The 17,106-nt window shown below is 32.9% G+C and overlaps 1 protein-coding gene across 3 annotated transcripts; it reads left to right on the forward strand.

The window, feature by feature from the left end:
* Positions 1 to 191: 191 nt before the first annotated feature.
* LOC106059425 (vacuolar protein-sorting-associated protein 36-like) lies at positions 192 to 15,292 on the forward strand. 3 transcript variants are annotated; one of them, XM_013217054.2, is made up of 14 exons: positions 192 to 264; positions 616 to 715; positions 1,966 to 2,034; positions 2,318 to 2,388; positions 2,520 to 2,634; positions 4,808 to 4,906; positions 5,831 to 5,947; positions 6,079 to 6,156; positions 6,979 to 7,113; positions 7,991 to 8,056; positions 9,055 to 9,119; positions 9,601 to 9,685; positions 13,352 to 13,428; positions 13,995 to 15,292. In XM_013217054.2, exons 2-14 carry the CDS (start codon positions 620 to 622, stop codon positions 14,086 to 14,088), a joined length of 1,167 nt encoding a protein of 388 aa, XP_013072508.2. In that variant the 5' UTR covers positions 192 to 264; positions 616 to 619; the 3' UTR covers positions 14,089 to 15,292. The 3 variants fall into 3 exon arrangements, with proteins under 3 accessions (XP_013072508.2, XP_013072507.2, XP_013072510.2); XM_013217053.2 differs by having other exon boundaries at positions 203 to 351; XM_013217056.2 differs by having other exon boundaries at positions 210 to 443.
* Positions 15,293 to 17,106: the final 1,814 nt, after the last annotated feature.

Consider the following 17,106-nt stretch of genomic DNA (forward strand, 5'->3'; position numbering starts at 1 on the left):
CAAAATAATTTTCATTAAATGATCTAATTTAAAAAATATATAAGTGTTCTTTTGATTTTTTAAATGTTTATTTAAGATTTTATAATTATTTATAAACATAGATAGGTCTAGAGTATATAAAGTATATCTAGATATCTAGATCTAAATATTCCTCGGATCAAAATCTTAGTCTCAATTTTTTAAGTAATTGTGGACAGTTAAAAAAAAATGTTCGACTATCAAAAGGAACGAACCGAAAGAATAAACATTGCATCTAGGAAAAGGGTCCAACTACTAACTAGATTTAGATTCTAGTCTAGATCTATAGAATTTCGATCTAGTCCAAGTAGATCTAGATCTAGTATTCTATAGGTCTATAGATCTAGTTATTAGAATACAGAATATAGATTTTTTAACTTAAGTTAGCATCTACTATCTAGTATTTCTAGTAGTAGTACGATTAGGTAAAGTTTTATTTTACCTACACAGTTACACAGTGTAACACAGCTGAAGACATGATTTATGATTATAAATTATGATAAGAATTGTATCTTAATTGTCTTAATAATATAGATTAAATTATTAAGACTAAAATATCACTAATGCTACAATAAAGTATACAACTACATCTAACAGTAAAATGGACCGTTTTTCTTGGTGTGATGGAGGATTATATCCAGATGAAAGTCGTGTGGTAGAAAAAAGTGGGGTTGCAGTTTATGATGGACAAGATAAAGTAATTTAAACCTAATTAAAATATTATCTAGAAAACTAGTAGAATCTAGATCTATGTTTACTTCTTAGGCTTAGGATTTTCCGCAATATTACTAATACTGACTATTACCCTAAATTAATCAAGTAAATAGAAAGTTAAGGAGATCTAAAATAGATCTCTAGACTGTTACTCTAGTATCTAAATTTTTTAAATAGAGTTAGATCTATTAATTTAAATTATTTAAATATACATTAAAATAGATCTATTAATTCTATTTGATGTTTGAGGGACAGGTACATTCAAATTCAAGAGGCATCTCTCCGCTCTTTTATCCATTTTTTTTCTTTAGGTGTCTAAAGTGCTAATTTAATACTATTTATATATATTCAAATGTAGTAGGTATAAAGATTTACTGAAAACATTGATTTTTTATTAAAAACAAATCGAAAGTACATTGCATGCAAATTTTATACACAGTAAGTAAAGTTCCCCTTTCAGACCTTGTGGTCTATAGGGCAGATGATGTAAAGGTCATCTGTTTTTTGTGGCCTACAGTTAACTAGGGTGTCATGTGGCCAGCACATATAATGTCAGGTACCCATTAGAGCTGGGTGGACTCAGAGGCGCCCTAAGAACTTCACCAAGATTTGAACCCTGGACCCTGTTACGAAAGCCAAACATTTTACCGCACCTCATATTTTATACACAGCTGTTCCTTAATTGTTCTGGGATATCCATCATATCCCTTCTTTATTCAGCAAAAAAAATTGTCCCTAGATTGTAAAGACCCCCAAAACTTTCTGACATGAAATTCATCATTGTATATGCATAGGAAAGGAAAGCAACACATTTATTTTTAAGACCAAATGAGTGTGTCCAGAAGTGGTTAATTAGAGTAAAATAGATTTTACATACCTAGAAATTAGATTTATTATTAGGATCTATAAGATCCAGCAGACTTCCTAAGTTTCATGACGAGTTGGTTGATCATGTTTCACTACCTTATAGCAGAGTGCTCATGACACATTTCCAGTAGACTAGGGCTTTGGTATTGGTAGTCAGGTATTGTCCCACATTCATTTCTGCAGTCCTGACATGGTGCCCATTGTTATTCAAAAGCTATACACTTGGCTATCCTGTGACTGATGTCTTTATTCAGTTGCACATCTTGGAGATGATGAAGCCAAGATAACACAAATATTCAACAATTTTAAATTATTAGAACATAATTATAAAATTGTTTATTCAGCTATGTAAAATTTTTCTTTCAGACTGCATTTACAAATGGAATAGCCATTCTAACCACTCATCGCTTAATGTGGAGGGACCAAAAAAACAGGGTAAACTGATTAACTGAACAAACAGATAAAAATTTTAAAACTTTTCTATTTAAATATGATGTATAATCACTTTGGTTTGAAGACTAAATCCTTTTATAAGTATAATATTTTAAGAATTTATATAGAATGTTCTATCAAAGTATATTACACAACATTGTATTTTAAATAATACATTTCATAGTACTGAATATTGTTTTACTAAATTGTTTTCTTGTTACATAAAATTGTTTCTTGTTTTACCTTTACCTCGTTTCTAAAGTGGTATTGTTATCTAATTTTCCAGAACTGCGTTATTAGTCTCCCTCTTTCAAACATTTCAAGCCTTGATGAACAGCCCTCTGGCTTTACCAAAAGGTGAAGGAATGGTTTCAAAATATGAATTATCAGTAATAGCTAACATTGTAAAGAACAAAATAAAAATAAGTTGTTCCAAGTAATGTTATATTTATCAAGCATTTATTTCAATGAGATTTCATACATTTCAGTGCTAAAATCATCGTCCATTTGACACCTGCAGTTCCAGGACGACCACCAGGGCCTGTTACTTACAGCTGTCATAATTTTATCAGACTGTCATTTAGAGAATTGGGTCAACGAGAGGTTAGTTTAATGTCCAGAGTGCTTGCCCTTGTATTTTTTTTTTTTTGGTGTGGTGATATGTTTAAGCATCTTTCTGTGGTCTTGTCTGGAACACAGGCCAGCAACCAGCATACCCCAGGAGTCTCGGTTCTGGGCGAGTCTCTCCAACTGTAACCCTGGCCCATCTGCTTACAAATCGCAGCACCATTTATTCCTGGCCTATCATTTCTTCCTCTTTCTTTGGGGGTTCAAGTGAGGGCTTGTCTTGTAATAATGGATGCAGGCTTGGGATGGGTTTGATCTATCCATCTCCAGCATTTCTAAAAGATATCTACTTCAATGGGCTGCTGGTTTGTTCTTTGCCACAGTTCCTCATTCAAAAATCTTGTCTGGTCAGCGGACCATAAGAATCTTCCTGAGGCATGTATTGATGAATGCCTGTATTTTTTTCATGGTGGTGATGATGGTTCTACATGTCTCTGCTCCATAAAATAGTATTGGCTTAATATATGTTTTGAAATCCCTGATCTTGGTGGGGAGTTATATGAGGCAGCCTTCCTTTCACTCTGGTGGAACTTCTTTGTCCTTGCAGAAGAGAGGGTAGAGTAGTTTCACACTGGTATCAATGTCTGCCTTATTTTATAATTGACAGTTGAAATATTTCAATCATTTGAGTTTGTATTGTCTCTCCGTTCAACATACACTTATGGATTCTTCTAATAATACACTAAATACATTTAAATCCAAAGATGAAATATCTTCTGTGGCATTTTACGTCTCGAGAGATGATATTTTCTCTTTGCAACTTCTTGTGTAACTAAAGAGGCCAATCCTTGATACATAGCTGCGGTCACAGGTTGGGCATATGTAATCACCAGGCGCCATTGCATTTTCACCCTTCTTTCTGTTTCTGTTGTGTATGGCATCTGCAATCTGAGACCCTTCCTTTATGCTCTCTCTCCATGTGGAACTATCCAGTGCCACTTTTCCCAGCTGCTAGTGTCGATTTTGAAGAGCTTCATGTCACGTTTGCATACATCCATATACCCTAAAAGTAGGCGGCCAGCGGCTCTCCTGCCTTCTATTAGATTGCCATACAGAACGTCTTGTGGAAGTCGACCTACTGGCATTCTACGATTATGGCCAAGCCAGCCAAGGCATCTGCTGCTAATAACAGAGCAGATGTCCTGGCACCCTGCTCTTCATAGCACTTTCTCATTGGTTATTTTATCTTGCCACCTTATTTTAAAGATCCACCTTAGGCATCTGAGGTGGAAGAAATTCAGCTTTTTTTCCTGCCATGAGTAGGTTGACCATGTTTCACTTCGGTATAACAAAGTGCTAATAGTCGGGTAGACTAAGGAATATGTTGTCCCAGACTCTTTTCTGCAACCGTGACATGGTGCCCATTGCTTTGGCTATCCAGTAGAGCATTGTTGGATATGATGGAGCCAAGATAACAAAGATGAAATATATTATATTGAAAATCACATGTAAATTCTACAAATATTAATACAAAAAGGTAGCTCTGGTAGTGACCAACAATGAACATTGAGCTACAGTGAACTTACATTTAACTTCAGTATTTGTTGTCTTTTATAAAAACTTCCTAGAAGCTACCATGCTTCTTGGCACTTTCTTTAAGCATTCTTTGTAATATTTTTTTTTTTGCTTGTGAATGTATTTGTTTTCCAACAACTGGTCAAATTATCAAACCTTCTCTAGTCATCTAGAATGTAACCTAATTTACTGGACTGATTGTGAAGTTGAGTGGGACATTGTGACAATCTTGACAAAGTAGTCATACCAAATTTATGCTATTCAAAAGCTATATTCTAGCAGTTTTAAAGCTTATATAAAGTACACAAATGACTCCTTAACTAATTATATTTCAAGACTAAAAAAACACTTGCTAGGTCATAGTTTTAACATTTTACCATCAAAGAGAAGATACAATACACCAGTCACAAAAACTCTTGTGAATAAAATCCAACTTTCTGATGCACACTTCACAAGTAATGTTTAAGCTAAACTGGTATAAAAGTAAATTTTGTCAGCTATTATATAGTTTGTTTTCTCATATAATGTATTGTGTGTAATGCACAGCTGTTAGACAAATTTTCTCAAGGATAATAATGATTATTATTATTATTTTGGCCTTAATGACACAACTTTGTTCTGTCTCTTTGTCTAGTTCCTACAATATATGAAAGAAGAAATACAGAAAAAAAAATGGGAGGCTGAAACTGCACCAATACCATCAGCATCTAATAGTGGGGGCTCATCAAATCTTGTAAGTTTTTATGAACCAAAATGTTTTATTTTATATTGTAACCTAAATATATTTTACTTATTAGGTACTCACATTTCTATCACTTAGACTTTGAGAGAAGAAAGAAACTTTTTTTTTTCACTAACATTATTTGCTATCATTGGCTAGCAAATATCATATTCCTCTTTCATTGCAGGAAGCTCTTGAGGACATCTTTATATTTCTTTTGATAATCCTTTTCAGATTGCATTTTAAAATGTCAGTCATTGATTATCTGCTGAATGAGTAGCACAGTGGAGTTCAGATAATTCAGACTCACATTATTTGCAGTTCCGCTCAAGCCAAATACACTTCATTGTTTCTTTTTATATTTTAATCCTTATTATATATATATATATATATATATATATATATATATATATATATACTGTGAATCATTTTCTAACATACCATTCTGTGTGTGTTCTTGGCATATCATATTTTACAATGTATATAGCATGTATAACTATTGAGTGGCCTAGCCTGCATGGGTTTATCTAATGAGGGAACTGGCCAACTGAACTACTCTCTCTGTCACAGTCTCACACACATACCAGATAATTTGCTCATCTATTTGGGTTTGTCCAATTGACCACCCCATGCACACTAAAGCCTACATTGTTCATTCTGGTCAAACATGTTCCCTGTGTTGTAATCACTGAAATGACTAAATCAGACCACTGATTCTTTGTTTAAATCAATGAATTGTTTGCTATGTAGGTGTACCTAGTATTAATTTCTGAACAAAATGGCAGCAGGAAGTTTTTCAATGACAAAGAGAAAATACTTTCAAAATACAAATCACAAGGATAAAAAAGTCACCTGCCCAGCCGGTCTTAAAAATTCACTTATTTTAACATGTAAACACAATTTTGTTTCCTGATCATTTATGGTCTTATTCTACAGTTACCAAGACAAAGAGCTGGAATCATGGGTATTGAGAGGTCTATTCAACAAAGAAATAAAGAAACTAATAAAAATATTTCACAAGCATTTCAAGACCTTCGTAATTTAATGGAAAAGGTATGAACTTGTATTGGTCATCTGTTAATTTTTTTTCTCTGTAGATTATCCTCTAGTTCAACCATCTACCCCTCAAAAAATACTATTTTAAAACACTATTAATTTTTTTTTTCCTTTTATGAATTTTTCAGGCTAAAGAAATGGTGACATTAAGTAAAACTATAGCAACCAAAATAAAGGATAAACAAGGGGAAATCACAGAAGATGAGGTACTTTTGTCATAATTTAAAAAACCAGTGCTGCAATACTAATAGTTAATTTTTCATGATTGAATGCCAAGAGCTAAAAAACCTATGCATTGAAGGAAATCAAATATAAGCGTTGTAAGAATTAATAACATTTTTGGAAATAACTCTTGCCCCAACCAGAAATTAATCAAAGGTAAAGAAAGAAAGAAAGAAAGTAATCTAAATTTGCCAGCCAATGTAATTTATAATATAATGGTATTTTTGCTAACTAAGGCCATGAAGTTGATGAATTCGTGTAACATACTATGAAAACTTTGCTGGGCTGCAAGCACTCAACAGGTCATGAATTGAACCATTTTCAGCTAAATTTATATGGTGGATTATGATTGTAGATTTATTATGATTATAGACTACAATTTCAGCTTAAATTAAACTTTGTGGTTGGACATATGATATATAAAAGATTTTTCTATTCATGATGCTCTTTGCAGTTATATGTCCTGAGGAATGTTTTTAAGGCATTTTGTTGGGTTTAATAATAATATGTTTTTATGAAATCTATATCTAGTATTAGGATCTAAGTCATCCAAGAGCTATGTTTCAAGTTAGATTTAGCATAGTTTTTATTAGTGCTAGAAATTTGATTTAAAATTAGGAAGGATAGATTAATGTACTTTTATTTTTGACATTCAGAATATATATTACTCCAACTAGTGATACTATTGTTAATTGCAAGCATAAATTGGTTACAATTGATGGCTTATTTATCTAAGTAGTGTACATTTACTGTATTTAACTTTATTTGTATTTATAATTCTTCTAAACTGAACATTTCATTCTCAGACTGTAAAGTTTAAGTCTTATTTGCTGAGTATGGGAATTCCCAATCCTGTCACCAAAGAAACTCATGGCACAGGAGATAAATATTACTCAGAATTAGCAAAGGAGTTATCTAGTGTTTTAGCCAAACAAATACAGGTACTCTTGTACTTAGTTCATACATGTTAATAGAAATTATTTGTGTTGTGCTAGTCTAATTTAACTACAAAAAAATTAAGTTGTCAAGATAGTCATAGTGAATGATATAATTGCAATATTAATAATTCAACAGTTATAGGTGGCTAAAGTAAGCCCCTTAATAACGTGATGTCAAGACCATCTTGTGTACTGGTAGTTAGACTTGCCATCGTAGTTTTCATTAGCCCTCTTCAGCTCTTTGATTATGAGAAGTGGAATTTGTTAATAGGAAAATATTTAGACCAATGCAAAAATATTCAGTCAAATCTACATATTGGAATGAATTTTTAAAACTGTAAGACAATATATTTGAGCCTACTTTACCTTGTATTTAGTTGTTCTTAAATATTGAAACCATGAATTTAAAACAAAAGTTTGGCATAAACAAATCAAATTTCTTTGAACTCCCACTATCAACTCAATCTCTCTCTCTCATCTTAGATATCCTCATTCAATTCTCTATTTTGTGGAATTAGTTTATATGGGCCAGAGCTAAACAAATTAGGGGGGGAGGGAAGGATTATGAAAATGAATAAACATTTTTCATTCTAATAATGATGAATTTGAATTTTAAGTTGAAACATGCTTCCAATTGACTTTAGAGCATTTATGTATAAAGAGTGTAATTTAAAATGTAATGTTACTCTTACTTACTTAGACTTATCTTTATGTTTAAATTTTGTCTTTTCTGTAGCAATTGAGGTTTTACACTAGGCATTAGAAAAAGTAAACTTACATTCACTAAATTTATAGAACTGCACATAAGTATAGAAATGTAATTTGTTTATTTATTTTTTTATACATTATCTCTGAATAACTAAATATATTTTTTGTACAGGAAACTGGGGGCATGATGACTTTAACAGATGTTTACTGTCGTGTTAACCGAGCAAGGGGTATGGAGGTATGGAGCTTAAATTTAGGTTTACTTCATGTTATTTTTCATGCAAACTACCACAAGTTCCCATAGCCTAATAATTCATTGCAGATTAAAGTAGGCTCACACGTTACAACAGACAAATGATTGATAGTCTTATTTTATCATCACTTTGACAATTTTATGTGCAGCAACCTGAACTTTTGTTGTTGTTTTTACAGGAAATGAAATTTGTCAGTAAAATGTATTGTTTCTTGAAGAAAATTAGTGGTTACAAATTGAACATTATTTCAACACTGAACTCTTTTTCTTCCTAATTATTTTGCACATTCGGGCTGAATTATTAATTTGTCATGCACTACTATATTATGATTAAACTTCAATAACTTTTTTGATAATAGAAAATGGTATATTTGGTGTAGAATTAAAAGAAAATGTTTACCCTTTATAAAACAAATTAATGTTTATAGGACCAAAGTTATTTTAAATTTGGATTATGAAACGAAAAATAAAAAACTCACTGGCAGTGGACAAGTCACCTACATCTAGATCCAAAGATTAGATTTAAGAAGTATTTTATGAGCCAGATTGAAAAAAAAAAATTGTTATGGTTACCCATATTTACATGAAACTTTATATAGCACATTTAAAAGCAATTTAAATGGAAATCTTGAGCTTATTATTTAATGTTACCACCATAGGAAAAAGCCTGCTAAAAAAGAGAAGAAAATGTATGCACCCTGATTTAAAAACCTAGTACACTATATAAACATGGTGAAAAGGGGGAAAATGTGGATGTTTAACTTAGGGAAACCATTGAAGATGAAGTTTTTATCATTAAAAAATATTTACAGGGGATGGGGGGTCATAACAAATGAGTCTTAAAGCATTGATGATGGGTGGGTAAATCCAACAGAAAATCCACTATGCAAGCATCATTCCAGGTAGGAATTGATGTTCATAGTAAAATGTTAAGCTCTAATGAGCAAGCACATCTTACAGTATTTCAAAACTTCTCATTTCAGCTTCTGTCTCCTGAAGACTTACTTCACGCTTGTCAGTTGATGGAAATGTTGAGACTGCCTTTACGGTAAGACTAATCTCTTCAACGCAGGAAGAAACAACTGTCTAAACAGAATTAGATTGGATTACTTTGGGTAGAGTTAGCAATGTACTTTTTAAAAAAAAAAAATTGATAGCAATAAAAACAATAAGTGAAAAAACACTTTTAATACTTTTAAATTTGTATTTCTTTGATCTATTGTTTCTATTTGTTAACTCTTTCTCCCCGCAATTATTTCCAATGGAATTCTTCATTTTCTCGTTAGTATTTTTTTTTACCCTGTTTTGATTAAGCTTGAGTAACTTTCTCGTTTGATATCAGAAAGTGATTTTTTTTAAATAGAATTAAAGGAATGCATGGTCTTTTTATAGAACATAAAGTAAAGTTTATAAACTCAAACATTAATTAAATTAAATGAGGTCAAATCAATGATGGTATCGTCAATTAGGAGAGAAAGAGTTAAGTCCTTAATAACACTGAACAATAATAATACTATGATGTGCTTTAGGTTGCGAACATTTGATAGCGGTGTATCAGTACTCCAGACACAGAGCCAGAATGAAGAAGAAATTGTCACACAAACAAGTCAGCTGGTAAGGATCAATTTTACTGTTAGCCAGTAATCAGGCATGTAACTGTTTTTGTGTATTTTATATTGATTAGAGTTGCTCAGACTTAAAAATTCCTCAGTCAGTCTTTATGTAATATGTAAAACTTAAAAGTCATTAAAAAAAAATATTTCTTTTGTATTGCCATCTTTCATCTTATAGCTTGCTCAGTTTGCTATGGTTCAATGTCTTTGTGGACATGTGAGGGGGAGTAGGCTTCTGTGTTACCTTTCGACCCTGGGAAAAAAAAACTCATCTCGAGTCAGTATTTTAACTCTGACCCATAGGTAGCCAAATGGTTTGTGCCACCTAGCTACTAAAGGAATAGAAATGGGAAATGCTTCTAAACATTTAAAATAGTAATGCTGTAAAGAAATTTGTAATTGACATTGTTTTTCAAACTTTTTTTTAAATTCTGAAATCTAAAATTGTTCAAATCTACTGAAATAGCTAAATGAAAAATGCATGAATCACTTAAAGTTAACAGTCATTAGACATCATCAATGAGTAGCACACACATACAATTTCTGTTTGTTCTACATGTTTTGGGTGTTCCTTCAGAATTGAAGATTTTTACATCCTAGCCTAAACTTTCTGTATGACAGTGGGTGAGGAAGGCAGGCAGGGTTCAAAACCTAGACCATTGAGATAGCAGTTCAGAGGGCATACCCCAAGACCAAGCAGCCATTATTTTTTTAAATATCTCTACCATACATGCATCTATGTTAATATCAGGTGACTGAGCCTCGCTCGGATGAATAATTTGTTAAGGAAGGATATATATCCGAAGTCATTTTGGGAATATTGTTGTAATAACAAAAATGAACGATCGGGTAAAGACTATCAAACTTTTTCGTTCTGTCAGTTCTCAATGTAATTGTACATGGCGATTAGAATAGAAAGTCCCCCAAACAGTAGGCCTATAGAAAACCACAGCTCACGTCTTAACGTTTTACATTGCTTCTTTCGCGTAAAACTATTGGGCTATTATAGGCTTGGAAGAAAGTCTTTGCAGTTGTAACTTCTAAAATGGTTACTTCATGACATTTAATATTGCAATTAATATATTCATTACGGCTCTGAGACACTTTACAGAAAACAACTAAGACTTCTTGAGTGCTTTCACAAAAGATGCTTGCGCTCCATCATGGACATATGGTGGCAGGGCCGCACTACAAACAGTAATGTCCTTGCTAACGCCGGTATGGACAGTATAGAGGGACTACTTATAGTCCGACAGTTGCACTGGTTAGGGCACGTATCCCCTATGGGAGACGAACATATGCCAAAGGGCAGTCTTTTTTTGGTGAGCTAAAAGGTGGTCGACGTAACAGAGGTGCACAACGGAAACGCTTCAAAGACCAGCTTATACGTCAACTTTCCTAGGCTGACATAGAAGAGAGCACCTGGTTGTATGCGGCCTCCGACCGAAACAGCTGGAGGTCACTCACGAAGGCCGCGGGATACACATTTGAGACCAATTGAAAATCTGCTGCCGAGGACAAACGCAGACGGCGAAAAGAAAATCTAAATTGACCACCTGCGGACAACGGTTATGCTTGCCCTGGATGTGGCAAAATATGTAGGTCAAAGCTGGGGCTGCGCAGCCACGCGAAATACTGCATTTCCTCAATAATCTTCGGACTCAAAGACAAGCCTTATTATTATGGCTTTAGTAAGAATCATCAAGTGATGCAAAATCTCTACATTATAGTGTAAAACGTACACCTAGTAACAAAGTAAAATCGCGCATTTTTTCCTAAGAGACTTAAAAACATCACGTTAGCATTCTAAAGAAGCGTTATTGTGAGGCATCTCTGTTACTCCAACAACCTTCCAGCTAACTAAAAAAAAAGATTGCCAAAAATATGTTCGTCCCCCATACGGAATAAGTGCCCTGCAAAGCGTGATTGTCGGATTAAAAGAGGTTCATACCATTTTGCAAGAATATCGCTGTTTGTATTGCGGTCTTTGGTGAAGTCGTTCAAGAAGTCTTTGTTGCTTTCTATTAAGTACTCATGTCTCAGATCCACATAGAGGGGTTGAGAGAACCACTGGTTGACACTGATTTTTGTAGACAGGCGAAGCGATTTATTTCGCCACACTCTCGCTTGGAGGCGTCCAAAAGCACGACTATCCCTGATCACATATCAGCCTCTCTTTAAAGCAATGCGTCATTTGATAATATGCTTCCCAGATAATGTGAAGTTATCTACCTCTTTAAGGGATGTCTATGCGCGGTGATCTTTGGGCTAGAGTAGGTTTTATTGGGTGACTTCTGGAATATGACTTCTGTTTTACCAAGGTTTATAGGTTAACCAAAAAAAAGCAGCAGCGTGATGAAAATTTGTTGACCGCGAGCTGGATATCATCAGGGCCAGCCTTGGGCCTATGCTGCCTCAGTGGACCCCAAAGGTTCAAAAGCCCTGCGCTAATTCTAGGTGTAACTTATTAAATTAAACCATTATAATTTATAATAGGGTTCCCGTGGTCTTTTTGTTTTCAAGGAGCTCCAGGAAATCTGAAACTCATAAAAATGTCCTTAAAAAGACAAAATTGTCATTTTGGGGTGTCAATCAATATGGTAAACGCCACTCCTACGTGTGATATAAAAAAAGGCATCGTCAGCTTTTATTAAATAAAAATGTAATGCAAATACGAATTTATTTTCTAATACAAAATCTTTATTTTCACTTATTATCCTTATCCCTACTCTTACTGGTCCGCGTGCAATCCATTTCACATAGGGCCCCGCAAATGTTAGGGCCGGCCCTGGTTGTGCAAGTAAGGCATAGATAAGTTGTGTTATGACCATTTCCTATGTTTAGGTATGGGACAGTAGACTTCGAAGCTTAAACACATTGCAATAATTCACCAGCAAAATAATAACAAAATAAAAGCTACCTACGGGTGTACTCAATTAAAGTGTAAACAATTTATAAAGCCTTTAAAACACAATAACCAATCATACTCAAAGATATTTAATTTCATTATTTTCTTCTATAGTTTCATAATGGATCAATGTACAATAAGATGGTGTGCTAATGTTTAATTACGCCAATAGAATCATTAAAACTTGTTCTTGTTTGCGAAGAAATGTCTTAGTGTACTGCTGTGAGCCTAGTGATGTAAGAGGTGTCAAGGTTTTTTTCCATTTGACGTCATATAGAAAATTTCATTCATAAAACATTCTAGCCAAAATTAATTTTTCGATAATGAGCCATTTTGAAACCGATATAACAGTCGACTTCGAGTTTTACCAGATGTGGCCAATGAGTTGATAATTTTTTTCTCACTATTATACACATACCGTGAAATTTTAAAGAAAATCATTTGAGCCGTTTTTTAAATAAAATGTATATATATGTATATATATAGATAGATAGATAGATTGATAGATAGATAGATACAAGAATTGCTCGCTTAAGAGTATAGGATTCATTTTATACAACTCTGGAAAAAAATATAATTAATTCAGTCTAAATTAATTATAAATTTGGCCTCATTTTCTGTTTTATAAATACACTGAAATGGTGTTTGCCTGTTGTGTTTAGCATTATTTAATTTTCAGAATCAAAGACATTGCCATTATTATTAACATTATTTAATTTTCATTTACAAACTATTAATACAGTTATAAATTGTATGCAGGTGCAAGATAAAGGTCCCATGACTGCTGAGCAACTGGCCCAAAGATTGGGACTCCCTGTAGTTTTAGCTAGAGAAAGGTATCTTTGATTTACTTACTTATAGTGTAAGATATTAGTCCCACTTATTCTCCATGTAGCAATGGTAATTTTGCATTGATGACTTGGGTGGCCATAGAAATAAAAAAAACTAAACAAATCCAATTCAAAATCAATATTAACTTTTGAAGCTTATACATCAAAAAAAATACTTTTGTCACATTTTAGAGAGCAGTGCGTGTTAGTGGGAAAGTTTTGTTGACAATGTTGTGAACCAGTTGTGGTCTTTTACATGTTCATTGATTAACAATTGATTACTATTAATTCTAGTACACAGTCAAGCAGTTATAATTTGCTGTTTTTTGTTTGTTGTTTTTTTTTTCATTTTTTAAAGTAAGAGCTTTTTAAGAGCTTGAGGTTTTATTCCCTTATACAGGAAAAAAAGAAGGCTTGGTAGAAACATTTAAAGTTTCAATCTACTCTTCCTTGTAAACCTTTCATTAAATGAAATGTAACCTACTTATGAAATTTAAGTTGTATATTGAGCTATTTTTGTCCTAATAATTGACCAGGTTTTTGCTAAAAATGTTCGTCTGGATCTCTTGCAGATTATTGTTGACAGAAAAACTTGGTGGCTTGTGTCGAGATGAAACTATTGAAGGACTCAAATTTTATCCAAATTTATTTCTTACTCAAGCTTAGTTTTTATTGATGTACTTTGTACTTATGTATTTAATTTATGCTAATGTGTCTGACTGTGAATGTTAGCAGTTTCTGGTAACTATTATAATGTACAAAATCATTAGAATCAAAAATTTCAAAGAGTGGGTTCTATCCCTGTTTGTATTCATTGGTTGAATTTTATTTGAGATGTGGGATTTAGCAAATGTAAAAAATTATTAAACAAGTCTTGAATTAATTTTTTTTCTTAATAAAAATAAAGTAGCTCTTCTTTTTGTTATTGTCAGAAATAATTGAAGTTTAAAGCTTAAGAGCTTAAAAAAGTTGGATAGATCCACATGGAGAGCAAACATAAAGGAAAGGTCCCGGTTTGCAGATTCCATACACTACAGTAGTAGAAAGAAGGTGAAAGTGCAACAGTTGCTAGTGATTACAGATGCAGATTGGCCTCTTTAGTCAAACATGAAGTTGCAAAGGGAAAAAGTTTCTCTCTTGATACGAAAAATGCCACTGCGAGCTTAAACAAATGATGAAAAAACTTGAAATTTAATAGCAGTACCACAGTAAGTTATCTAGACCTGTATGTTCACCCTGGCTCATTTAGTTCTTTTATGGAGAACCTGATGGTCAAGTTAGATTTTAGCTTGGTACTTAAGTAACTGCTGGGCAATGTGACCAGGTTGAAAGTCCATGGTTAAGTCATTTTTGGAGCTTATCTCTTTTTCATCTCATTGTCTTCTCCTTCCACTCTCTGCTGTAGTCTAGAATTGTGACCTCTAATGTTGGATTCAAAGTCAATCAGTTATATTCAATCACAAAATCTACACCAAATACAGAAGTGATACTGTTCAGTTAAAACACAATAAATTTGTACTTGCTTTAAGAATGTTTGTTCATAATCTTCAACTTAGTGCTAAATGTTCTTTGTGGATGTGCTGACATATTTAAGTCATATTTTTAAAATTGATTGTCGACCTTTATTTTGTATGTCTAGTACTTCAAGGCATGATCAAACAGGATATGCCTGGTATGTACCCAGAATGAAGACAAGAATACTTGAACGTTACATGGAGTCACATTTTTCCAGCTGCTTAATTACCTCTTCTACAGCTCACTAAATTGAATGTCTGTGTGTAGTCGCTCAATGAACTCACGTTGTGTCTGTTCTATTTATGTGTATGTTTCTGTTGTGAATAAACAACAAATTTCCATAAGAATCAATAAAGCAGTCTTAGTCTTAATCACCCAATAATGCCGAGCTCAGTGGAGGAACATACCAATTCAATATTACACATTGGTAGTATCGAGGTTGTTGTTGTTTTTGAACACAGTTAATTTACAAATACCATTTCATTTTACAAATGAGGTAATGGTGATAAAAGTGTGGAGGGGACAGATTTATAATGAGAGGATGAAAGGTAACAAGGTTACTAAGATAGTTTGTTGAATCGGTCCACTCAGGCAGGTATCAATATTTTCAGCAAGAATATCAGAAGCTAAGTTGTCAAAATAAAATACTGTATACTTCCCCATTCATATGCTTTCATTCATAGTAGATCTTCATATGCCATTTACAAAAAGAAGAGACACATTGTACGTATTGTCAATATTATTGTATTGTTGGCTGACTGATAACATGATACCACAGAATCAGATGACGGAGATTTATTAGTGTTATTTTTATTGCATTGTTAATCTTATCTTATCTTATATAATACAGACGTTACTTCAAAAAAGAAGATACATATTCATATGTATTCAAAATTCAATGAATAAAGATATGGTTGAATGTGAACCTAGCCTAAGTGACGGTATTGAATTATTATGTAATGGATGGTTTTGTAAAGGCCCACTCTTTCAATCATTCAAGGCCTCAAGAAGAAAACTTTTTTCCTATTGGTTAAATATCTTATAGCTATATCTCTGAGCCAGCTTTGCACTCCACTTGTATAGTATGAAAATACTGATTGTTAAATGTTGTATTAAATTATATTCGACTTATATGCTTACTAAATGCATTATTTCTCATTTAAAACAAAAGTAAACACTTTGTTGAAAATATAAGTAGCTTATAAAACAGGAAACACTTAATTTTGTAAAACAAATATTTTTATAACATTATTTCAGGAAAAAAAAAACAATTGCACCAATATTTTAAGAATATACAAAAACTTAACTCCCTTTTTAATTTAGTCTCCCGTTGTTTGTTTGTTTGTTTTGTTTTTTTTTATTAATAGTGAATAGTTGTAAAACTCTATTTTTATAAACAAAAAGTCTTCTTCTATATTTAATTTTAAAAATTACACGTTTTGCTGTTAGAAAAGAAGTAGCCGTTGCACCAGAAAAAATATAAATATTATCGGATTTTAATATCTAGTTTTTGTGATGGACAGACTATACAAACTTAATAAAACTGGAAGGGTGACTCCCTTTCTCACACATTTTGAGCCTCTACTCAGTCTACTGTCTTATTTGCGATACTTGTTAGTATGATGTTTTAGTTCTGGAGCAATAATAACCTGCTTGCTTTTGAAACCTTTGATCCTGGAGTAATTTAAACTTTAAACACTGGCTGGTTACTACTCTCAATGCCTTAAATTACATTTAGCATTCAATGGTTTCAAAACCAATGTTATAATTTCAGTTTAGATCTATATTGTGATAATTTCAGTTTAGATCTATATTATGTCTGAGACTGCCAATCTGTAGATCCATTAAGAATTAGTAAATATTAGTATTTGAGAATATTCCAGAGTTCATCCATCTCGGTAAAAAAAAAAAGTCCTGACAATTGGTTGGTTATGGTTATATTATCTACATTCCTCTACAATTCAGTGATCTTCAACCTTTTTTGGCCTACCGCCCCTTTTTCGTATTTTTTCCTTTAAAAAAGTCCGCCAGCCCCCCACCCCCACCCCCCTCCCTCGTAAGAAAAACAGAAAGAAGCGTGAGAAATCAAATTTGAACAACATGTCATTTATTTATTAATTTGTATGCTGTCAATAACACTTATTCCGCATGGGAGATGACCTCATGCCA

The sequence above is a fragment of the Biomphalaria glabrata genome, chromosome 8 (genome assembly GCF_947242115.1).
Source record: "Biomphalaria glabrata chromosome 8, xgBioGlab47.1, whole genome shotgun sequence".
Classification (NCBI taxonomy): domain Eukaryota; kingdom Metazoa; phylum Mollusca; class Gastropoda; family Planorbidae; genus Biomphalaria; species Biomphalaria glabrata.

Excerpts from the sequence above, each read along its gene's own strand:
- LOC106059425 (XM_013217054.2), top strand. The coding sequence starts at position 620 with ATGGACCGTTTTTCTTGGTGTGATGGAGGATTATATCCAGATGAAAGT. Across the intron at positions 2,035-2,317 it reads GGAGGGACCAAAAAAACAGG|AACTGCGTTATTAGTCTCCC; the intron begins GTAAACTGATTA and ends CTAATTTTCCAG. Across the intron at positions 2,635-4,807 it reads GAGAATTGGGTCAACGAGAG|TTCCTACAATATATGAAAGA; the intron begins GTTAGTTTAATG and ends CTCTTTGTCTAG.